This window comes from Haemaphysalis longicornis, unplaced genomic scaffold, assembly GCF_048455015.1.
Source record: "Haemaphysalis longicornis isolate Haplotype H1 unplaced genomic scaffold, Haemaphysalis longicornis Haplotype H1 scaffold_8, whole genome shotgun sequence".
Taxonomy (NCBI): Eukaryota; Metazoa; Arthropoda; class Arachnida; order Ixodida; family Ixodidae; genus Haemaphysalis; species Haemaphysalis longicornis.
In genome coordinates this window covers 120,213,187-120,238,275 of record NW_027526445.1, presented here as the reverse complement: position 1 = coordinate 120,238,275, position 25,089 = coordinate 120,213,187, and the positions used below count along the sequence as shown (strand labels likewise).

At 46.8% G+C, this 25,089-nt stretch overlaps 1 protein-coding gene across 4 annotated transcripts in view; it reads left to right on the top strand.

Annotated features, from left to right (window-relative positions):
* The window catches only part of Ero1l (endoplasmic reticulum oxidoreductin-1-like protein), a 33,908-nt gene extending 14,717 nt beyond the window's left edge, over positions 1–19,191 (top strand). For all 4 annotated transcript variants that reach the window (XM_077680435.1, XM_077680434.1, XM_077680432.1 and 1 more), the window contains 10 exons: positions 1,919–1,984; positions 2,922–2,998; positions 4,661–4,734; positions 6,892–7,012; positions 7,324–7,370; positions 8,896–9,229; positions 13,047–13,113; positions 13,789–13,875; positions 15,530–15,651; positions 18,687–19,191. In XM_077680435.1, the coding sequence (XP_077536561.1) occupies positions 1,919–1,984; positions 2,922–2,998; positions 4,661–4,734; positions 6,892–7,012; positions 7,324–7,370; positions 8,896–9,229; positions 13,047–13,113; positions 13,789–13,875; positions 15,530–15,651; positions 18,687–18,738 (1,047 nt within the window). In that variant the 3' untranslated portion in view covers positions 18,739–19,191. The remainder of the gene's footprint in view (positions 1–1,918; positions 1,985–2,921; positions 2,999–4,660; positions 4,735–6,891; positions 7,013–7,323; positions 7,371–8,895; positions 9,230–13,046; positions 13,114–13,788; positions 13,876–15,529; positions 15,652–18,686) is intronic.
* Positions 19,192–25,089: the final 5,898 nt, after the last annotated feature.

The following is a 25,089-nucleotide window of genomic DNA, read 5'->3' as shown; positions in this document are numbered from 1 at the left end:
ATTGGGTTGTGAAAGTGTTAATCTCGGATCTCTCTTGAGAGCACTGCACACACAGTGAGCACACGAAAGGGAGAAATCATCAGGTTTAGGGGAGATATTGCCTACCGTATTTTCTGGTGTATAAGTCGCGGTATTTTCCTGAAATTTTCGTTGGTGCGTCTTATCCACCGGTGCGACTTATGTATGGAATAAATCTGGTTCGCGGCGGCTGCGCGTGGCCAGCGCACATTGAGACACAGCCCTATGGTGTAAATCAATCCCAAGCCCACCGGTACGGCATTTCTCATAGCCCATATGTCGCTTCGGGACGTTGCACCAAAGAATTTGCAGCTTTTTCTAGTCAAAAACAATGATAATGGCCTGTGACAACCACGCGCCACTTTAGGCCATGCGCAGTAACTACAGTTCAGAATAAATTCAAAGTAAGATCAAACTGGGTTGCAAAAACAAAATAAAAACTTCCGTCCGCCATGACGCCTTTATTGCGCTGATTTACGACAGCACGCAAGAGACGTGCGACGTTTGGAGAGATGGCTAAATGGGTCTCCTTCTCTTGGAACTCCATTTCTACAAAAACAGTTGTAGCCGCGTTGATACAGGCCAGAGTAATCCAGCCCGCGAGTGGTAACGATGTTGGCGAAGAAGACATCAAAGAGTCGGAGGGCGACAGTGATGCCCCGGTGGAGCTCCCACTGAAGATATTGAATTATTTGTTAGCGAGTCTGAGGAAAAAGACTCCGATGGTTTTGCCTAAACGCCGTCTGTATATGCCATCTATGTGTATCAATAAACCATTTTTGAGAAGTTAGTTCTGTCTAGACTTTGGATGTTATATGCCCGTGTCTATGGGCGGCGGCCGCCGCAACCATGTACTTTTACCGCACTTCCTAACGATCTGATTCACTATGAGTTTACCTAATGAACAAGTGCGTCTTATATACCGGTGCGACTTATATACGTTTTTTTCGGAAGAACTGTCATTTTGAGGGGGGTGCGACTTATCCAAAGGTGCGACTTATAGACCGGAAAATACGGTAACTTCTCATTCTATGAATAGATGCATAAAGATTAATTCTTTCCTGCTGGCAGTTATTTCCTACCTTTTCCATATCTGGAGTATGAATCTATGCTTACCATTTGGCGTAAGCAGCGTTAACTTAAAAATGTTAATTCAGCTTTGTTTGATTAAACTTGGGTGATCCTTTTAAGTAAGCACCTATGTATGAATACATCCCGTGCTTACAGGAAAGCGTTAAATAGCGGGAACCCAGGGGACGGCTTTCTGACAAAATTGAAGGTGTTGACGTGTCTGGGAAACAAGTAATCGTCTGTGCAAATGATGTAAAAAAAACATAAACGGAGAGGAAAAATGTGTGTTATCGCTAATAATTGCACCCTTTTCAGGGTGCCTACACTACTATAGTACACTGAAAAATGTGTTGTAGTGAAATGGTGCAGCTCCAAGTTTGCTCATCAATTTGATCCTTGAGACTGTGGCAGTGTTCAAGACATGTCCCTGCAGGAAACCCGCTCGAAAGTTAGTCTGTCACTGGCTGGAATGGAAAAAAAGTTTGAGCCTGTTGACATGCTCCGCGTATTTACGTTCTCCTGGCATTTACGTTGCAAAAGTTTGTCCCACCGTAAGCAATTTTAGTTGTTCAGATGGTACTTTTCCCCAGATAACATGTTTTGTTTTATACAGTCGCGTGTAAAATATTTCAGTGGAATTCAATGGTATGTTGACTGCTGGAAATCCCAGCTATGGGAAGCCAAGTAGAGTGCACTCCAGCGAAAAACTTATCTGTTCTAATTTTGCTTGCAGCTGCGTCAAGCTGTTGTACTATGCATAATTTACAGCAGAAGTGAGAAGTGAGTGTAATTTCTTTCAATGCCTCTCATGGAAATTCTTCTCCTGCAGGACAGCATTCCCAAGAGCCTGAAAGGTCATGAGCGGAAGTACCTCCCAAATGACAGCGTGTCCAAGGTAACCAGCTAGGCAATATTTTCTGTCACCTCCCTTTGAGTCTGGTCAATGTGGGAAAAAATGAAAATATTACCTTGACGTCACCCATGCTGTAATGTGGGGTAGGGAGGTGACTAGGATTGTTGACTTCAGCATCAAAACAATCGTTTGCGTGTTTCGTTGGTGTCCTCGCGTTCATTTTGCTCTCTTCCTCAAACCGCACTTCCTCCTCTTTCATTACCCCTTGATTGCTTCCCCACAGCGGCTTGTTACCGTTTATTGCGACATCTCAGAACATGCCAAGCTATGCCCATGAAAAATAGTTGCCAACAATCATGTGCCAATCTCTGCATATGTGAGCCTTACCTTAAACAGCATCTTAAACCCCTCATCATCATCACCGTCGTTATCAGGGTACCAAGCACGCATTTAGCCCCGATCCTCGAAATTTCTTAATCTGGCATTGCAGGTTTTAAAGTAACTGCCAGTGCATCTTTATCTTCGACGTGGCGGTTGTCTTTTCGTCATAGCATCCTAGAGGCAGTATATGAAGTTTTCTTCCTAGTTTAACGGGCGTCAGAGCTTTTTTTACAACAATAATTGCCTCTAAATTTTGTTCTTTTTTTTGTTTCATTCGTTCCATTTGGCCTTGTGTGTGTATCAGGCTTTCAAAAAAATAACAGCATTAACAAACACAGGGCAAGGACATCAACTCAAACGTACAATGGCACTGCCTGTCTGCTTCATCATTTTTCCATGTATTTATTTTCTGTTTTTTTTTTCTCCAAACAGCACAGTTACCGACTTGCTCGTATTTCAATATTGTTTTCATGTGTGCATTGCTTTTAAGTTACAGTTGTGACATTTGCACACAATAGGTGCTCTTACATTCCATCCAGTGGTAAATATTTCCTCGAGTTTCAGCGAGTGCTCCTTTTTTTTCTTCTTTATTGCCCAGTACTCCAAGCAAGCAAGTGAACAGGATTCCTGTGATGAAAACCATGCTGGGCTGGGCTCAGTTGATAGTACTATAAGGTAAAGCAATTTGATGTGATTATTTTTTTCAAAGGGTGTTAATAAATTTACATGTGCTGTGTGTTTTCAGTCCCTAGCGGCTATAGTGTACGCACAGACATATATAGTGGTTTACTGTCATTACATGTACTTCGTGTCGAATACTTTCACCATTAGGTTCTGTTTTTCAGTTTCCTGCAGTGTTTAATGTTTCCTGGCTTCCAAAATAAAAATTTTATCTCATTTGTTTATTCTAATTTAATCTTTTGTTTTACTGAATGTGCGTAGCTTTCCAGGTACTTGTGATGAACCGCACACCTGTTTTACTCATGAGATAAGGTGTTTGTGTTGACAGAAAGGTGCAGCGGGGTTTCATTGCAAATATATATGCATATGTGTGTGTGTATATACATATTGTATGAGCGAATAGTTGGACACATGTGAAAAACAATAACCGCACTTGCGTGTCGGCAAGTCGACTTGCCTTCATCTGATGAAGGCAATTCCACTAGCCGATATGCAAGTATATGTCATTTTTTGTTATTCAGATCTATCAGATTTTTCACTCACACTATTTTTATGCACTCTTTATGAGTTTTCTTTGTACACTATACAGGGTGTCCCAGCTATCATGCACCAAGATTTTAAAAAAAGAGTAAAGGCGTAACTCGAATGAAACCAGGTGCATAATGCTTGCAGTACTGTGAAGAAGCGGACAGTATTTTTTTCTTTAATTAGACTTAATTAAATAATTTTAATTAATTATCTAACTCGAGAAATACTGTCCTAATCACTAAAGTGTCAATGAGGCACTTGTAGGTAACCACGAGGGGCATCTAACTGCGGTATTTTCAGCGATGAACTAATTGCGTACACATTCATTCTGACTGATAAAGGAAACCCGCGAAATATGAAAAATACCACGTGACGGCGCCTCCGCGCGCACCGTAAAGCAACGCCCTCAAACAGGCTGCGTCTGAGTTAGCCAGAATGAAATAGACAAAAGAAAGAAAGAAGAAATCGCGACCGAGTTTGTTCCTTATCTGCACACGCGTCCCGCGAATCTTGCTGCTGCTTCTCCTTCCATGCGTGCTATATCAAGGTGATGCGCTGTCTCTTCAGGCGGGTAACACGCGAAGCAGTTGCTTTCAATCAGCTTTGTTTGGGGACGCTGCTTTACAATGCGCGCGTAAGCGTCGTCACGTGGTATATTTCATATTTCGCGGGTTTCCTTTATCAGTCAGAATAAATGGGTACGCAATTAGTTCGTCGCTGAAAATACCGCAGTTACATGCCCCTCGTGGTTACCTACAAGTGCCTCATTGACACTTTAGTGATTAGGACAGTATTTCTCGAGTTAGATAATTAATTAAAATTAATTAATTAAGTCTCATTAACGAAAAAATTACTCTCCGCTTCTTCACAGTACTGCAAACATTATGCACTAGGTTTTCTTAGTTACGCAATTTCTCTTTTTTTAAATCTTGGTGCATGATAGCTGGGACACCCTGTATATATACAAATGCACATACATGCATACATGCGTACGTACATGCACATACATACATACATACATACATACATACATACATACATACATACATACATACATGCATACGTACATACACACATACATAAACATTTACTTTTTCCTTTTTTCATTTGCTTCTTCTTTGTGCACAGTGATGAAAGCTACAAGGAGTTTGAACGATGGCAGAAGCACGACGACTCTCAGGACAACTTTTGCGAGATGGATGGTGAGGAGCCCATTCGCATGCTGAAATTGTACACTGCAGGACGGAGAGGGTTTGCTGAGGGGGGTGTTGTAACTGCACGCCTTCCTCGGGCTGCCGTGCAGAGGCGGTTCGGTAGAAATCCAAACATAAATGATAACAGCTAATTCTGTGTCTTTCCTTTTGTTCTCCTAAAAAGCATTGTAAGTGTTCAACTTTCTTTGTTATTCATTTTTTTTTTCAGTGCTTTTAATGCAAAGTTCATTCACCCCTTCTCACACTTTCAATCTGGAGCATATGCAGACTGTCCTGTCAAAGCAAAAAAGAAAAAACTAACTGCAAAGGTTGACATATTCTTTCATGAGACTCCTCGAGTGCTTTGATCGTATGGAAGCGAGCTAAAGCAGCAGCTGTCGACGGGGAGGAAAGAACAGAAAAACTCTTTTTCTTTTCTTTTCTTACTTTTCGTGAATTTTAGATTTGGTTACTGCATGCAAAGTAAATCTAGGAGGTTGGAAGGAAGCTTCTGCTTTAAATGTGACACAAACCCATGATTTCCCTGATATCACGCCTAGTGGCCTTCTTATTATACATAGCTACAATATGCACAGAATATATCTGCATGAGTACAGAGGAAGATGACTGCCCTTAAAGTTTGGTCAGCGGGGCACTCAAAAACAAGCACCAAGGTTGTGGGTCCGTGTCCCTTTGGGAGCAAGCCCTCGGCTCCTTTCCTGCAGTTTTTATCTTGTAAAAACTACATTCCAAGCAGCGTCCGTTTACGAAGCACACATGGTTCCTTTGTGTGTTTTTATGTTTTTTAGCATCGCCAAGAGCTCACTAGCTTTACTTTGCTGCTTAAAGGAGCCATGAAGAGAAAACACAAGTTTGGTTCATTCAAAGGATTGTCTCGTTAGAGTCATACTGACACCACTTTTAACGTAAACTTCGCTCAAATAAGCTACATAATTAGGAAAAACGGGAATGCTCATGCGACCCACCAGCTCATTTCCCGCAACAGAACCTATGATGTCACATGAGCTAAGCTCTGCGATTGGCGGAGGCTGGCAGAAGCAGACGCAAATTAGGTAGAGCTTACAAACTAGACAAACGAGCGATTTGCGCTTAAATTTAGGGCACATTCTTTACAAAGCAATAAGAATGATGGGACAAACAGTGGAAGTTACAAAAGCACATGTAAACATAGAAGTACTGATGCGTTCTGCTGTTCGTACTGCGCACAGCATGCTTTGGTTTAGCTGCACAGCACTACGGGGCTTGGGGTTGTCTCAGACGACACTGGCCGATTGACGCAAGCAACGGTGTCTTACGTGACCCCATTTGTCAAGCGAGCACTGTTTCAGGGAACGAATATTTTCTCCCAGAACAAAAACAAGCCAGGTTTAAATGCGGGCAAAAACAAACCAAGCACTTGCCACGGTATGGTGGCGCCATCTAGGTTACAGAACGTAAAGAAACGCGGGAACAAACCAACACTGCTGTACAGGGTGGAGACAACCTTTGAACGGTCCCCTGCCGCCGCAATTGGGCGAACGGGCTCAACGCGTTATTCTTTTCGTTTCCCACGAGACCTAGCAACGCGAAACAGACAATATGATTCAAACTTCTTCAGTAAACCATGTTGCGGCGATAATTTTAGCGCGGTTTTGACACAATGACTTGCTTCGGCGGCGAGCGAGCAACCGAAAATGGCGGCGCCAGCGTATACGTGTCTCTACCCTGTACGGCGGATGCGTGAATGAAGGTACTCTAGGCTGCAGAGCGGTCGGTTCCTGTGATGTCATTTGGGACCACGAAAACGCACGATTGAGCGGGAAAATCAAAATTTTAGCCTAAATTGTTTAATTTCTCAGTGAATAAAGCACCGTTTGTATCCGGACAAGCGCTGGGGGCACTATAAAACACGAAATCTTTCGAATAAAACCAACTTGCATTTTCTCTTAATGGCTCCTTTAAGTTTTGGTTGACTGATTTCCTGGGGTATACTAGTTTTCAACTCACCGGTGCTTATTTTAGCAATATGTTTGCTGTGCCTCGAAACCATTGTAATAAAAAAAATTTTGTTGTTGATTCTGCTTTCGCCCTTTGCTCGTCAAACGTTTCTTAGCTACAAACAGTGAAATTGGACAACTCTCGCCTTCTACATTTTTTGCTCTGCAGATGAGGCATCCGCAGGCATGGAGTATGTGGATCTCAGTTTGAACCCCGAACGTTACACCGGATATGCCGGATCCTCTGCGCACCGAATATGGAGGAGCATTTACGAAGAAAACTGCTTCAAGTAAGAAAAGTGTCCCTCTTAAAACGCAAACGGAGCTCTGCTCCGTTGATGACTGTTCCAAGTTGCAATGCAACAATTTTTTTTTGCTTTATAAGTCTTGTGTCCCGTCTCTCCGTTGACAGCGAAAGGCCCACACGGTTGTAAGCATTCATGTTTTTTAAGCAATACTGCATTTTTTTTTCTTGCTGTTGCTGGATGATGAAAAAAATTTGCTGTAAGGTAGATGCAAGCGGTTTGATTTTGGGGGAGCGAGGGGTGAGCAGCGTGTGGGCAGTCTTCAGATTTGTAACTGTGCATTGTCTTGCTTTCAGACCAAATGTTGGATATGGTCCGTACACGACGTCAAAGAACCTGAACGGTGAGTTCAGTGAAATACGAAGTTCACGAAATTTCTCTGCGGACATGTGATTGGCAGTTTGTGCTGCATTTTTTTTGTTGTTGTTTTAAGGAATACAAAAAAAGGTTGGTGCGAATTTGCCATAAGCGCTGTCATAAACAACAGTACCACACGAAAACTACGGTGGAATTTGCGTTGATGCATTCTGCATTTATTCGTAATTTCGTAACTGAGTTGCACATGCATCGACCGAAAATTTAATGTTAGTTCACATGTAAAATTTTTTTACTGTACTTTGACAAGAACACATATCCCTAAAAATTCCCAATTTGTATTTACGGGAGGAGTGCCAGAAGTTTTCTGGTCACTAGAGTGGCTAGATTGCTTGCACTGGTGTAGTTTTAGGTGTTTGTAATTGCATAGTAACTCTCAACCATTTAGTACTTTGTGACTGTGCGATCAATTGTAAATAGCCAGTTATGCGCGCCTGTACCTCTGGAGCTATGTAATAAATTTCAATTGTAACAGCCTCTGACTGTTGCACTTGCTGTGTGAAAGTTGATGGAGGACAATCAATCCAGTAGTGAAAGCACACCCACCTGTGCAGAACAAGGCAGGAGGCTTGTTTTTTTTCACTTTAACATCGTAGCTTCGAAGCTTTCATTTGTAAAAATATTAGAACTCTCTCGTCTGAGTTCTCTGAGAACTAGCTCTTGAGCAAGAGTCTGTTTATGAGGTTCCTGAAAAAGGAAGTCTTCCTAGCACTTACCTAAAATAAATCTCTCCCCACTCGTGGACTGGCCTGTAAAGTTATGCGAAGCAGTATGCTTTAAAAACAAAACAAAAGTAAAGAAAAGAAGACAAAGTTGATAGCTAACAAATAGCAAATGCACAATGGGGTGTTACTAAGGACAATGGCAGCCACATTTTAGTCGTGCGTTGTTTCGCAAGGGAAAGAAAGATCGTACCAGGTTGCTTGCCTGATTCCAGAGTAGGGTGTGTGTATATCGGATAGAGGCGAGGAGGAACATCTGTCTGTGGTGCCCATTCAAGAACTGCTGGTGGTCTCAATTAATCCAAAGCCTTTCACTGCAGTGGGTTGAGCAGCGCGGGTGTAGCTTTACTGTACCAGTGGTACCTGTACTGTAGTATTTATTGCCTGCCGCGTCACCTGCTTTTCAATGGAAACAGTAGGGGTGCCAAGTTCGGCCGCCCATCCGTGGTGTAGCGCACGCTATGCCACTGTTTGAGCTTGGTAGGCATACACAGGGAAAACCGTGTAGGTGTAGGAGCACCAGCTCGTGAAGTGTGGGAAACCCTGTAAACTGTTTGATATAATTTTTACGAAGCGCAACTGCCAAGGTGGCCCAAGACGGGAACACACGCAAAAGCTAGCCAGCGGGCAAGGGCAGGAGGGAGAGTGACAGAGAAGTGGCAGAGTGGCCATTTCTGGCTGACGCGACAGGGAACGTTATAGTACAGGCAGCACTCACTGGACATTGGGCCTCTGCTTCAAACGTCAAGTTTCTCATCCTCCCTGGTGCAGCCATGTGCCTGGAGAAGCGCGCCTTCTACCGGGCCGTGTCGGGGCTGCACACGAGCATCAACGTGCACCTGTGCGCCCAGTACCTGAGCCGGGAGTCTGGCCCCCTGGGGCGCGCCACGTGGGGGCCCAACGCGGGCGAGTTCCAGCGCCGCTTCTCCCCCAGCTCCACCCGGGGCGAGGGCCCCCAGTGGCTGCGCAACCTCTACTTCGTCTACCTGCTCGAGCTGGGCGCCCTGGCCAAGGCCGCCCCCTACCTGCTCCAGGAGGAGTTCTACACCAGCGCCGAGGACGAGTCGGTGCGCAATGGCGTCCGCGCGCTCCTCGACGCCGCCAGGTGCTCTCTTTTTTTCGTAGAATGCGTTGTATGTGTGCCGGGCTGCCGGCAGAAGGCTTGTCCGTGTGTGTGCGCTTGGGTCAGCTCTCTTTCGTCGTTAAACGCTGAATGTGTCTGGCTGCAAGCGGGAAAATTGGTCCGTACGCATGCTCATCGCAGCATCCCCATCATTGTAGTTGTCATGAGCATTGGCAGAGAATATGGAAGACTGGGTCAGATTAATCAACCAGATTTTAGGGGAAACCCCAAGGTGGAGTAAGTTTCTGCGAAGGGAAGTTTGTCATCCACCTGAATGCAGCCGTACAGCTACAAAGGAAAGCTATATAGCTTTCCGTTGTAACCGTACGGCTGCGTTCAGGTGGATGTCAAACTTCCCTTCACTGGGTCGGGTTGTTTTAAATGCGTAAGATTATTTGTGCAGACTCAACAAATGCGTAAGATTATCTGTGCAAACTCAACAAAGAAACCCATGTGTCCGTCGGTAACAGCTGATGGGGCACACTTATGCTGCATCCAAAAATGTTATTGATCTAGGTTGCTCCTGGCAAAAAACACCTTCTCTGCAATGCATATGTGTAGTGCAGTGAAGCCTATATTACTGAATTGCGTGTAGGTAAGCTAGCAAAGCAGACTGTGTATGACCTAAGCTTAGTATGCACTTTTCCTTGCAAAGTATTCAGCGTTGCTCTATGGATACAGTGCTTTTGGAGATCAATTGTGCCCGTATATCCCAGTTGCCTGATCTTCGCACTACATTTCCTTTTTTTTTTTTTTTTTTTTTGAGGACATCCAGTTGAACAGCACTGTTACAATTTAATTACATCAGTGTTATAGGATGAGTGTAATAAAAATGCTCTGTTTGAGTAACGGATAATAACCTTTAAGGCTTCTTTTATATTTTTTGTTCTGCAAACACGTACTCTTAATTTACTCGCCTCCCTTCTTCTTCCCATTTTTCAACCATGCTCCTTCTTATCCTTATCATTATTACTGTTAAAATTGACATTGTTATTGTTATTGCGGGAGTATAGCATGTCACGTAGCTTTAGTAGACACCCTTTGCCCTTGAGCTGCACTAAAGCAAGCAAGAATCTGAGCGCCTGTGGTTCCACACATTTGCTGCTTGTGGCAACGGATCCCAACATTAAGGTCAGAGGAGCGAAATCGATTGTTTGTGGCTGAATATTTAACAGCTGTCACAGAGTCATGCGAGGGCACAGTCACCATTCTTTCCAAGTACCCGTTCCTTCCTTTATCATCCTTCAAAGACATCCACGTGCTGTGTAATAAACAAACAAAGCATGACCTCGCTGTCATGTTTCTCAACGGACTGGAAAGTTGCAAAAGTAAAAGGGCAAGGTGCAAAAAGCGTATGACCCGAACATGTATTTTGAACTAAAGAACTTGCAGCGAGACTGTGTCTTCATCGTTCAGACGTAGAGGAGACGTATTGAACACGTCAGCAGGCCTTTGCTGCAATTGCAAACATTGCGCAGTAACAAGACGATTCCATTACAAGGTTAAACTATCTTTAAACGGAAGCCCTTCATTTCAGTCTGCCTCAGTGCGTGAACCCTGTGAATGCGTCACAGCTTGTTGGGCATGTGAGAGTTGCTGTAGAGGAGTCAGCCAAGCCGCTGTTCTGGCTAACGCAGTCGTGACGTTTTCCGCACATTGCATCTAAATGTTAATGAACATGCCGTGGTGGCTGTACCATACGTTGTTTCATCATCCTCTACACTGCACCCGATCAGCAGTGCAAGCGAGAAAAAACTTCAGGCTTCTGTATGAGCTGCAGGGGAAGCACAGTGAAGGAAACCTTTGTGTGAACTGCCGGATTCGTACTCGGTGAAGGGAAATCAAAAAGACACAAACGTATTAACAAATGTATAGTGATGTTTGGGGTGTTCTCGTCGCAGGCGGTGTGATTGATCTTTCACGAGATGGCTGTTTTTATTCGCTTCTTGCCGATCACTATGCCATCAGTCTTAAAGTTGCAGTTTTTTCCCCCCCTCTGCTCGCTTTTGCCATTTGTGTGGTGTGTATACTTTCTGCAACTCGAAGTATTTAAAAAAAAATTCCACAGCTTCCCAGGCCTGAATCCCACATATCCACCAGCTAACATGAACACTAGTTGGCACTGTTACGAATCGGCCAGCGCTGCAGTACTTCCCCGCATCACTCCTCGGCCGTGCAGCGAAGCCACTCGTGCGCCTTCGAAAACAGGCGCAACCATGTCAGTAAAGGGGTATTCACACGACGGAGCGTTTCAGCGGAGAAATCCGAGGGAGGTCGTGACGTCACCGCAGGCGGACTTCCGCTCGGCCAGCTCCTTCGCTCACACGGAGGATGCGACTTTCGGACGGACATCACTGTTTGCAGTCACCTATCTCTAAAGCAGAGCTGCCGTAGCACCGCCGATTCCGCGACGGCGGCAATTTCTGTTAAGCTCATACGTACTGATCTTGTCAACCGACCAAAAATTGTTCGTCGACGCGAAGCAGGTGCTGCCGCGCGCAGAGAACGGCGCGCGACGTGGTAGCAGCCGGCCGGGTCACCTACAGGCCCACATACTAATGTTAGGCTTAACACTGCGGCGAATATTCGATCGCCGCTCTGGCAAGCGGCTCAGGTGACGATTTTTAAAGTAACTTTCCATCACATCATTACCCCATTTCTCGTATACGCAGCTTTGTTTGCGCCTTGGGGAGCAATAACAAGCTGTCGCTCGAGCTACCGGCGCCGGCCTGCGCCACTTCGCGGCCGCACCCGCCGCTGGCCAGGCGCCCGTGCTGGTGGTATACGCGGCTCCCTCAGTGCACCTGTCATGTGCGCCACGCATTTTCGCGTCCAATGTATTAAGAAGCGATAAAAATAGAGTGCCTGCAACCGCTCTAGAACTTCAGTCGCGGCCAGCTGCCCGACGAGCATACGAAATCCCGCCGCCTCCGCCGCCAAGCGTCGGAGGGTTTGTAGCTCGCGAGCAGAAGCTCCGATCTCCCATCGGAGGCGGTGCGCCGGAGAGAAACCGTGACGTAGGGGTCACGTGGTGCGCACTCCTAGGAGCGAAACGGCGGATTTCTCTCTCGTGTGAATACCCCTTAACAAGTTGCGACAAGCCGTGTCAGACGCTTCGCTCTCGGCGCATTTCAAAACTTCGGTGGTTGGCGGCGAGGCTCGTCTCCACGCTCTTCAAGGACACAGAGGCCCCGTCGATCGCAACGGAGTCCTCCTCTCTCCCCTCTATCGGACTCAACGTGCCCGAGGCTATGAACGGCTTACGACCTCTGGAAAGAGTGTTGTGTGTGTCTGTGACGTTATTGGCATGTTCCAGCTTGTTGCGTTTGACCGTTATCGCTTTTGGGTATAAATAGAGCTGCCCAAGTGTTGTAGCTCATTCCTGTTAGAGCAGTGAATCGATGTTGTCGCTCTGCTTGAGTCCTGTATTGTAACCTCGCCCGTCGGGGCATTGTTCTTTGGCTTCGGCGCACCCCTCGCTATGAAGTAAACAGTTACATTAGCCTACGGCTTCTGGAATTCTTCACGGCTGCAACAGCGGCTGGCCGCTCGCATCATACACGCTACCACTCGTATGTCGGAGGCCACGGAGCTCGGATTGGGTGCCTCCACTCGGTCGCAACAGCACATGCAAGTGAAAAAACTAGAGATAATCACATTTGCTTTCTTTCTGGGCCACAGTTTTGGCTCAACACGTCACACATTCTCAAACTGCCTTTCTGTACATACCTCTTCTCATTTCGGTTTAAGCCTAGTGCTAATACGCGGATGCCTTTTTTTCTGGCTGTGTTTTTGGCAGGGACTTCCCGCACCACTTCAATGACAGCGCCATGTTCAACGGCCGGAAAGACGCCGCCAAGCTTAAGGTGAGGCACCTGGATTGTTGCTCCTTTTTGAACACCGAAGCCTTTGTGGACCTGATGTTTTAGTTACTTTCCCCCTGGGAGCAGCTTTTCTGCAGACCTTTGGCTGCATTTAGATTGATGCTAGGCATTTGCTGGGCAGCGAAGGTATGAGCAGAACAAGGGGCCAGCCGTTGTGAGCAGGACAAGCTTATCGCCTCACCAATGCCCACACCTTATGATAGATGTTTGACTACCGTGCCCTTATTTGTATGATGCACTACAAATCAAAGAAGTTTCACTTCGTAAAGTGAAACTGCAATGTACTACAAGCATAAATAAAATCTGCAATGAGTCTGCACAAAAGTCCTCTTTATTCTGAGTTTATTGGACCTATGTAAATAAAGCCCTTTAAATACCTCATGCATAGCTTTCACTCTTGTTATTGAGTGTAAACATCTTGCAATGGCGTTTGTTGTAATGCCACACCGTACGCAAGGGGTGAATTTCTGGGAGCCTCCGTATCGGTATAAACAGCAAAGACAATAATGATCTCTTTTATGAACTTTGTGCTAGTTTTAAAACGATGTAGTAGTCTGGGCTGGCATATGTTTCCCAGACTTGGTTGATGCACAGCTGCTAGCCAATGTTGGGGTGACACTCACTTTCACCACTGCTCCTTGTCTCCCTGTGTCTCAGGAGGAGTTCAAGGTGCACTTCAGAAACATCTCCAAGATCATGGACTGCGTGGGATGCGACAAGTGCCGGCTGTGGGGCAAGCTACAGGTGGGTGGGATTGGAGGATCCGTGGGGCATTCGCCAACACTATCAGGGTTTCAGAAGCCTGGCGCACTTATAACTGCCAGTTCTTCTAAATGTGCCCATAAAATGCCCTTGTTGAGGCTTGCTTTACCGTTTAACAAACATTGTCCCGGAATTTTACGGGAAATAATCTCTGAGAGAGCGATTCTAAGATCGCTAGGAAACTAGCCGTTGCTGCCAATACTGTGCACTGCCACAAGAGGGCGGACGCTACTCTCCATAGCAACATTGTATCCTTGATGCCTTGAAATCCCCTTTCACGCATTAGCTTCCTTTGCTTAGCCTCGTTATGCAATTGCCGTTGTTTCTGAGCTGCACTTGTTCTCGATCATCCTTATACGAGCTTAGTGTACAGAATATGCAAGATTAAATTCTTTCTCATTTCCTCCAGTAGTAAAGTCTTCTCATGATTTATGTGCTGGTCCGGATTATGGGTGGGTTTTTTAAAACTGTAATGCCAAAAGCCGATGTATGTTTAACTTCTCGCAAGAGGCTGGGGTTTCAGGCTCGCAGCAATGTTTCATTGCGCAGTCATAAAATTGTTGATTTAGGTCCCAGTAACATCTTTTTAGGGTGCAGCCCTTTAGTGCCTGGTACCTGAGTTTCGCAGTGGCAGCGGCGGTGCTGACATCCGCGCAACCGTGTGAGCGAATGAGCCACTCCAGCAGAAATAAGATGGAGGGGAGTGTCTGGCGGTGGTGTGAGGGGGAGGGTGGAACAGGCTGCTAAGGCGTCATCTCCCACTGCGTTACCACGGCTCAGTACATCTCACTGCCTCCCCCTCGCACTTTTGCCAGACGCTCCCCGCCGTACGTGGCTCATCCGAACCATGTCACATTTGTGGGGGGGGGGTTCAAACAAGATTTGCAACAACATGCTCGCCGCCGGCAGCGAAGTGCTGCGAGATAGTGGCACAGTAGCCCACGCCACCGCGCCTTCACTGATCACGCGATTACTTCCTGAGATGCAGCAGCCATGCGCAATGACCGAGAAGACTGCAGTTTGTGCTGCGCACAAATTTTGCATCAGGGAGCACAGTAATCGTCAGTGCATTTTTTTTTTTCCCTTCTTTTAGCTCCCATGACCTTTGGCTTCTTTTGTCTACTTCCTCAGATACAATGAAACGTGTAGCAAACAGTGTGGAAATTGATCTGGCATTACAGAACTTCTAAAAGCCCATTCACTCTCATTGTGCCCTTCTTTTAAGGCGGAGGAAGCCTTTAGTGTCTCATCAAATGTGAAAAGTGACCATAATCGGCAGTGGCAACGGCGTCAACACAAATGGCACCAAAATGGCCGCCGCATCAAGGAAAAAATAAGCTGCGTTTGTGTGGGATTTGAACCCAGTTCTCCAGAGCAGGAAGCAAGTGCGCTAACGCAAAAAAGATTTTTGACTGTGGGGGAGCTTCAATGTGAAGTGTGGCTACTCTACCCATTGAAGTAATTCGCGTCAGGCGACGTAGAAATGAAAGTGGAGAGGGAAACTCAAACATGATGTAGCAGAAAAGGAGTCTTTGATAACCACTACACCTTGAAAGCACATAAATAGACTTAATTAAATTAAATGCAGGAGGAATTTTTCGTCGAAGTTTCCCTTATCCCTCCCTCTGTCCCACAGGTCCAAGGCCTGGGCACCGCTTTCAAGATCCTCTTCACGGACAAGTCACGCCTGCCTCCGGAGAACCCAAAGTTCCACCTGAGCCGATCCGAGATCGTCTCGCTCTTCAATGCTTTTGGAAGGTGAGGCTCATGCCTTGGGTTTTCACTGCTGGGCGGCCAATTTTTTCATGCTTCGGTAGCATAGGAAATGGGACCCTAGAATGCGTGCTGTGCCTTGAAACTAGGCCAAATTTTATTCCCTCATTTGTAATTTTTTTAAACCACACTCAACACACTTGCTTGTTCTTTGCAAGTGTGTTCCTTGTTCACAATAGAATCTTCAGGGGCCCGTATAAGTACGGCGAAATACGTGACATAGGCATCCGAAGTGAACCTAAAGCAGATTGCTCTTGGTTCAAAGTTTGCACCATTGGTTATCTTATCGACGGTTCTCGCATCAGTCAAATTGCCTCCAAAAGTCTGCACATGCTACACTGCCAACTACTTTTGCGCCGTTGAAGAAAGCGGGTCGATTCATTTTGCCTCGCACTGAAAGGGCATGCAGGCGGCTACACAGTTGAAGAGGAGATCAGTGGCCAGCTTATATTGGTAGGCGTACTTGTAAGGCAGAGTACGATGAAACAAGCCTCTGAAGCCAACGCACGGTGGCCGCTACCTGCACTTTCTTACCGTGCACTTTGCTGTCCATGGCAACGACCCTGCTGCAGCAGGCTTAGAGAATTTGCACTGAGCAAAGGAACCTCGCTGTCAACCCCGCAGGTGTTCGCTAAGATCTTGGGGCCTGTGATTACACCCCCCTCCATTTCACGAGCTGTTTGCCGGGCACCTCCTCTAATGGCTTCTCTGCAGGATCTCATCCTGTGGCATGCTCATGTGCGACGTCCAGAGTTTGCACATGCCTGCTCACATGCTGAAAGATGGTCATTGTTGAGGACCGGTTGCCGCACAAGAAATTTCGTGGGGTTGTGTACTCTATTCCATGCGGAATTTGTAAGTGCAGTTGCGTACGTTAGACTGGCAACTGTGAGAAATGAATTAAGCAGTGTGGCTACGATATCGAGAAATGCCACAAAGCTTTAACCACTCTGGCTAAGTGAAACATTGGGCCGTGTCACTTCCACTGAAACGTGCTGAAACATTGGGCCATGCGATACATTGCTGCATGTGCACACTTACAAAATAAAAAAGATTAGTAGTCTTTTTCTTAACCCTTTCAGCCTTGAATTTTTTATTTCAAGCGAAAATTGTTTTTCTGCATGTTTTTATACAGCTTTGAACCTCAGAAGAACAGACATGAAAATTTACGCTAATACTGCAAGTATTTATTAATTTACGGGTGCAGTAATTAATTACGTCATTAGGCAATTAAAGTTTTTGTTTCTTGCAAAAAAAGATTATTTTTTTTTGTCGTAAGACCTATGACATTCTGATCGTACAGAAAAAATGTAAGGCTAGGAAGGCGGTTAAAACACGAAGCTTTCTTCCATGCAACCCGGGTGAGAGCCCAAAATCCAAACTGCTCCAACACGTGTGTCAGAATGGTGTACTAATCAGGGTAGACGTCGGCTTCATAACGCAGAGGACCCGGGTTTGGTTCCGACCACAGGAAGCGTTTTTTCTTTAGTTGCTTGATGTGCATTTCTGGAGGAAACCCAACACCCTCGTGTGTTCTTCTTCCGTTGTGTAAAGTTGGTTGGCTTTCCTGCGGCGTGTTTTTGTGTACGGTCGTCGTGAGTGAGGCAAAGAAAGCTTCAGTTTAAAGGAAAACTGATGTGTGCTTTCATTCAGAATGTTGACAACACAAACAATGGAGGAGATTCTGATCCAACCGGAGGGCAATCAGCTTGTAGTTTACCCGCGATACCTAAGTCATTGTATTTGGCCATACTACCTAAATGTGTTCGCCATACACTGTCGATTTCATTGGGAACAAGGCTGCCCCGTGTGGGAGCTAAAAAGCCTTTTAATCCAGTAAAATGTTTGGTCGGTGGTTTTATTCTGTTGTTGCTCACAAAGTGTTTGAATCATCGCAAACATCTAGCTGCATCGCACACAACCCTGTGGGTTCTGAAGACCTTGTGTTTGACAGCAGTTTAGAAAGAGTAAGGTTCTTGGATTGTTTCATTTTCTCACCTCAAATTCTCTATTTTCTCTTCTTGAGCTTCTAGGGTTGGTGTGAGTGCCAAACTGTGTAATTGTTTTATATACAACTCTGTTCAATGCTCGATTGCATATGTACAGAATGCAATGCCCCCCCCCCCCCCAATTCACCAAGACCTGCAACTGCACAATTCTCTTCGTGACAAAATCTTGTGGTGCTACTAGTATGTTTGTCTTTAATGATGTTCTTGTGACTATGAAAGCGTTTGTGCCTTTATTGAAGGTTTGGGACCTGTGGAATTTAGCAACACACAGCACCTGTGGAATATAGCAGCACACACCAGTAGAGCAGATGTTTGTGAAGAACAAACACTCTTGCTTTCTTGAACCAGTGCAGTAAGAAACTGCATCAGCTTAATGACAAGACCAATATTTCATATCTTGTATAGTTTGTTCTAACGGGAGGTGCGTGTTCATGCTGCTGCAATTCTAACACAAACTATTACCAGCTCACCTAACTTTTGATTGCTTTCTAAAATGATGTATAGTCACCTCTCCTTAGTTTGTCCACTAAAATTAGGTCGACTAAGCAGAAACTCGAACTAACCAAAGTTTAAATGGCATAGCTTCAGACCGTGGCAGCACCAGATTTGGCTAAATGAAGTTGCTAAATCAACTCAACTACTGTCGAATTTTTGGGAGTCAGCTTAAATCTACCACTGGTCTCACAACTTCCGGTACTTTTTGTAATGACAGGAATGATCTACTTTTGTCTCGTGTTGCAGCTCTGTCCAGAAATATTTAATTTGCAGCATATGGTATTCATTTTAGCCACAAGTTGTGCAGTCATAACGAACTTGTTACTCATGGGACGGTGTCGATTCGGGTCCATTTGATTTGCCAGTTTCATGTGGTTGTAGTACGAATGCTGGGAAATATCCCAGCATCCCACAGTATATCTAGGACTGCTAATCCAAGAAGTATAAAGCATGAGCCCCGATAGAGACCGTGACTGGACTGCTGTTATATGTGGGCATCTGTTTTGTTTTTTGCAGGCTTTCCAACAGCATCTATCACGTGGAGAAGTTCAACAAGATGCTTTCATGAGAAGGAGAGAGAGAGAGAGAGAGAGGGAGAGAGAAAGAGAAAGATTGTTCACTTGCATCGTCCAAAGGGAGAAACCAATCACCCGCTCGTGCCCAGTTGCGCTGCGCGGAACATTTAACCGATGTGGAATCAAAGTGCGTCTGTGAGCTGTGTTATAGCAGCGCAAAGGTCTGGGCAAGCTAGGACTTAACACTTGCTTTTTAAAGGGAGCCTCTGCTTGTTTGGAAGGGCTCGCCGATCGTGTACACATTGTATTTACTTTTACCCGCCCCCGCTCGACCTGTTAATCGACGTCAGTTTGTTGTATACTTATGTTCCCGCCATGTGCAATATTAAATGCCCCTATTGTAATGTCTGCGTTCACACGCTGTCCTCAATGTCACAATGCCCGAGAGGCGAAAAAACTCCTTGTGTGCCGTCGTGTGCGTTGAATAAAAAGGTGTCCACAATGTGCACGTTGTCGTTCTCTGGAGTAACAGAGTATACCACATTCTCAGTGAAAACCTAGTTTTGTTCGTGGTTGTTATAGTAAAGCTAACTCCATAGCGTGAAAACATGGTGAAACCTTTGCAGCACCTTAAGCCCATTCCACTGCAGTGGTTACCACCAAATAAACCAACATCTCTCACTGATTTCAGCTTGAAATTTAACAGACTGTGCCCGGTATAGGAACAAGATGTCCAGGACAAGTTTTCTTATAAACGGTTTATACAATCTGGACTTTCATGGTGGGAATGAGTGGTGTTCTACGGTACCCGACAAAGCAACCAAATGAGGTAACGACATGCCCACGTTGCAAAGACTCGCGTTAGTGGATGTACAACACATGTATGCAAGATACAACATTGCAGTAGTGGCAGTCCATTGCAAAGTGTTGATTATCTACATTTCCAACATGTGCACAAACTTGGTCTTCACTAACAATGCTTTGCCGAAAGAAAGCGGAAAACCTTTCACCATCCTGCATGCTGCCCACATGCTGCTTTGATTGAAACATTTCTGGACAGCTCCACTCCAGGTTTCTCCAAGAAAAGACTTGGCAAATGCTGCAGCTAGAGTCTGCCTGTTATCCTCTTCCAGTGGTCCTACAATCACTAACAACAACACGTGGTGATAACTCTGTGTCAACAAGTATGTAAACGTACTACAGTCTAACCCGGTTATAGCGAACTGTAATATGCGCCACAATTAGTTCGATATATCCGATAATTTGATATAGCCGAACCCGTCTATAACGAATTTTTTTGTTACGAGTTCGCAATACGCGGACCCCCCCCCCGCCATTCCCACATAACGAAACGAACACATAAAGTATGCCATTACCTTACACAAAACCATTTATTTATTACGTGCAATAAATGCAATAAAGCTACTTTCTGCATTAACTGCTTACTTCACAAGAAAGGGGTGATTTTTGTTTTCACTTTCGTTTTGGCAGCACAGACTAGCACCGCATTGCCTACACAAGACATCGTTCGCACCAGTTCAAGTCTGTATCCTTCAATATCGAAGCAATATTGGCAGAGAACATCGGCTGGCAAAAGCGCTTCATAAAGCGTCGGACGGCTTTACGTTGTGACATCCTCAGTCTCCTCAGTGCTTTCAGCAGCACCAGCTGCCATGACAACAGCAATGGTGTGTGCGCTCGAGGAGCTCACAGTGACGGTAACATAGTCGTCAACACTCAGGAAATCCTCTGAGGACTTTCCTTTCGGCACAGCATCTGGAACATTGGCGAGCTCTTTGCGCAGTTCGCCGATGATGCCATCTTGGTCCGGACTCGCTGGCTGGCTGGGCTCCGTCGTGAATCCCGTGCGTCGGAAACAGTTACGGAAGGTGTCGGACATCACGTCAGTCCATGCGAGGCTCAACATTACAATCTTGGCTAATCAGCATCTCAATTGCCGCTGCGAGACCACGCATTTCGGTGGCAATTGTAGGCACGCGGAATTCGATATATCTGACGTGAACTTTGTTATAAGGAATGTGCTTCGCATGCATTTTCGCAACAGATTTTCAATTGTTTTATATATAGCGTAATTCACTCTATCCGGGTTCGTTATAATCGGGTTTGACTGTATAGCAGTAGGGCTGTGGGACGACTGTTGCGGACAGTTTAAGGGGCCCTATATATGGACAAAGTACAAAGTAGAGGTTTAATTCATTAAAAAGACTGTTTTGTCCCAATGACAATGATACCATTCATAAACTTGAAACCAACGATGGAGATATAAAACATGAAGCTGTGCGAACGCCCCAGCCACTGTCCAGCAATTTCTTTGTGATGTCACATGCTCTCGTTTGCACGCTTGGTGGCTGCCGACAAAAGCCACTGCCAATTAAGAAACATGACTGGGCGATTTTAGGGGGCCTCTAGTTCCGTTTCATCGTATCATCATCATCATCAGCCTATCTACGCCCACTGCAGGGCAAAGGCCTGCAGTGCAAAGGCCTGCAATTACCCCGGTCCTGCGCTAACTGCGACCAATTTATCCCCGCAAACTTCTTGATCTCATCTGCCCACCTAACTTTCTGCCGACCCCTGTCATGCTTGCCTTCTCTAGGAATCCACTCTGTAACCCTTGTAGAGAGTTTTAGGTGACCGTTTTTGACGCTCCGCTATGCTCCCGACGGCCCGCTAAGCACAAGGGCAGAAAGGCTTTTAGTTAAGCAATAACCGTACCTCCCTCGATGGGGAATGATCGCGTCACTGGTCGTGCTCTGTGTGTGTGCAAACCAAAACGTCATCGCAAAGTAAAGATACGAATTGGAATTTGGTCGCTCAAGCAATGTAAACTACCATATGTTTAGTGCCTTATTTCACCTTTTTAATATTGTAGTCGCTTACACGGTATAATGGTTCTAAATTATTTTTAAAAAGCCGATAAACTTTGGAACAGCCAAGACAAAGCTGCCTTTCTCAGCGCTGCCATAGAGTTTCATACTGAAACTCTATGGGAGAAATAAAGGGAGAGCGAGGGATGACGGAAGGAAGGAGGAAGCGAACGAAGTGAGAGAAAAAAGGAAGAAAAAGCTCTAGTACATTAGGCGAAGGTAAACTGGCGACCACCTGCAGCCGCTCTTTTAGCGGGGAGGGCATTCCTGGTCTGGCAACCATGGTAACGCCGCGAAAATTGGAGACGCTTTTGGAGACGGGTCAAAGGTGACATGGCTGTGCCGCACCAGCACTCGCTACGCGCAACACCAGATGGTCCTACAGTTCAGGGAGTAGAATGTCTGGCCCTGTTGGAGAGCTGGTTGCAGGCTTTGCAGGCAGATCGATTGCCGGTGCTTGGGACAGGGGAGCCACCAGAGGGCATGAGCCACTCACTGATGCCTGATATGACGGAGGTGGATGCGGCAGCAGGGCTTCGGTTGGCACCAACAGGGAGAGAGCTGGAACGGGCGACCAAGAGGATGGATTCGGGGACAGCCTCAGGCTTCGACGGAGTTCCTATGAGTCTGGTTAAGGCACTAGGACCGCGGGCACGCTTGCGGATGGAAGATATATTGACGCATGTGCTGGTGGAAGCTGAAGTGCCAGAAGACTGGAGACGAAGCAAGGTCAAGCCGCTGTATAAAGGCAAAGGTGATAAGCAAGACATTGGGAACTATCGTGCTATTGCTGTGACACCTGTTCTCTACAGGTTGGTGATGCAGGTGGTCAGGGAGCGTCTACAAGGATGGGCTGAGGCAAAGGGGGTGCTGGGGGAGCTGCAGGTGGGCTTCCGGCCCAGGAGATGCATTGAGGACAATCTGTTTGTTCTCACGCAATGTATTGAGGTTGCCCAACAGGCCCGGAACCCCCTGTACGTAGCTTTCCTGGACATATCGAAAGCCTATGACTGTGTGGACCAGCAGATCCTATGGTCCATTTTGCAGGATTTGGGGCTTGAAAGCAATGACATTGCCCTGCTTAGAGCACTCTACTCAGGGGTGACAGCACAAGTGGAGTGGGATGGACACGTTACAGCGCCAGTGAGTGTGTCCTGTGGACTTCGCCAGGGATGCCCGCTTTCGCCGCTACTCTTTATGCTGTATGTGGCGGGGCTGACTCAGCGACTGGAATCTTCGGGCCTGGGATACGCTCTCCAGCACCATGAGGAGGGGCAGTTGGTAGCACGGAGGTTTCCAGCACTGGTGTATGCGGACGATTTCGCTGTGCTTGCGGGCTCCCCAGGTGAGCTGCAGCAGTTGTTGGACATGTGCGGCACGGAGATGACACGACTGAGGCTGAGGTTTAACCAGGCGAAATGTGTGGTTATGGCGTGGGGAGTGGGTGCGGAGTGTACGCAGGTGGACTGGACACTGCAGGGAGGTGCAATCAGTAGGGTGAAGTCTGTGAAGTACCTCGGCGTGAGTCTCAGCGCGACGGCCGACTACCTGAATCCTCACGAGCGGGGGATGAAGACGAAGGCGGCCCGCAACAAAGGGATGCTGGTGCGACAGGCGCTGTGGACCTTCAACCAGTACGAAGTCTTGCGGGCGCTGTGGAAGATGGTGGCGGTCCCGGGGTTGACATACGCCAATTCAGTGCTATGCCTCTCAACAGGGATGAGAGAGTTCCTGGAGAGACGCCAGAGAGAAGTGGGCAGGATGGCGTTGGGGACCCACCGACAGACACCAGTGGAAGCCATCCAAGGCGAGCTGGGCTGGTCATCATTTACAGCCCGGGAGGCGGTAGCAAAGGCAGCATACGAGAATAGGCTCCTGCGCCTCCCTGAAGGCAACCTAGCCCGGCAAGTGCTGGTGTACCTGAGTTTTTCGGGGCGGTCGACGAGATGGACGCGGCGGACTGTGAAACTGCGTCGAGTTTTCGGCCTGCCGATGGTCAGCCTCGCGACGGCAGCAACAGCGGGATCAAGGAAGGAGGTGCATGAGCGGGTGCAGAGCGCTGAAACCAGGAAATGGCAAGAGGCATGCCAGCAGAAGTCTTCCCTAGCAGTCTGCTGCAGGGAGAAAACAGAAATCCGCAGGGAGTGGCTGTACGACAACTCCAAGGGGAGCGGTTTCCTGGCGGAGGCAAGGTGTGGTGTGCTGCGCACGCGAACGTGGAGAGCGCGCTTCACAGCTAATTTGGCAAGGACCTGTGCGCTCTGCGATTCTGCGGAAGAGACGACGGAGCACGTGGTGGTGGCATGTCCGGGTATTTTTCCCACTGCCCGTACATCGTCGCTGTCAATTGCACTGGGGTTCAGGAAGCCGGGGGAAACTGAGGCTGCCGGGGACGGCAGTGGTGACAGCCCGGGTGCAGCCACGGCCACTACAAAACGGCGGTTGGAGTTTTGGTGGCAACACGGGGCAGTGCAACGGAGTGCTTGAGCTTCTTTTGGGGCCACAAAAGTGTAGCGTTCTTGAATTCTTGGTTTTATTTTTTTGTTATTATTCTTTTTGGCTCCGCCGCGCCACTAGGCGAGGGCGACCCGTTATAAAGGGCATAGCCACCATCACCATCACCATCATTGGCGGAAATGCTATCTAAATCCGCACGTCCCACGGACGCGCACTCATGCACAAATGAAACGCGAACGCAAAAATACGAACTATAACGCACTTCAAATGACTCGTTGCTTAGTTATAAAAACAAACTGGCTTTACAAATATAACAAATACCACGCCGGCCATTGTTGGACTTCAACGAACAGTATTTTTCAGTTTTGCGTGTTCTGGTTCATACGGTTCATACTTCCGTGTTGGCATTTCATTTGTCCATGATGTACCTGGTATTGCTGGTATGTCCATAGGCTTTGAAACGGGCGTCCCGCGTACGTCCGCGAGACGTACAGTCAGCCTCAATTTGAAGGTTATCGCCGGAGCACCGCGCAAGCGAGACCACAGCGCCGTTCCGTGGCACTTTTTTTCTTTCGCGAAAATGAGATTATGCTGCCCTCTCTCGCCTTTTGGCTGTTGCATAGGATTAACTCACCCCCTTCTGCAAAGGCCGACTGCCGCATTTTTTTTCTTCATTCCTTTTTCAGTGACGTATCCGGGTTTCGTTCCTCGGCAACCTGATAACACCGAAGATACCTCGGCATTGCGGAAGCAATTTACAATTTTTTTACACAATGCCCCGGCATGCCGGCATAGTTACCCTGAGAAGGTTGCGTATCAGTGTGAAGTATGTCGATGAAAGGATAAAGAAAAAAGAAACAAGTGCGGCCTTTATTGTTTTTGACGGCAGTGCGCGCACTGCCTGGAACAGCCACGGGAGAAGCAAACCAGGCATAATCTCGTTGTGGCTGATGCTAAAAAGTGTCACGCTAAGGCGCTGTCGTCGCGGTCGGTCGGTGCTCCCGCGATAACCTTCAAATTGATCCCGACTGTACGTTGGACGGCCGACGGATGTCTTGT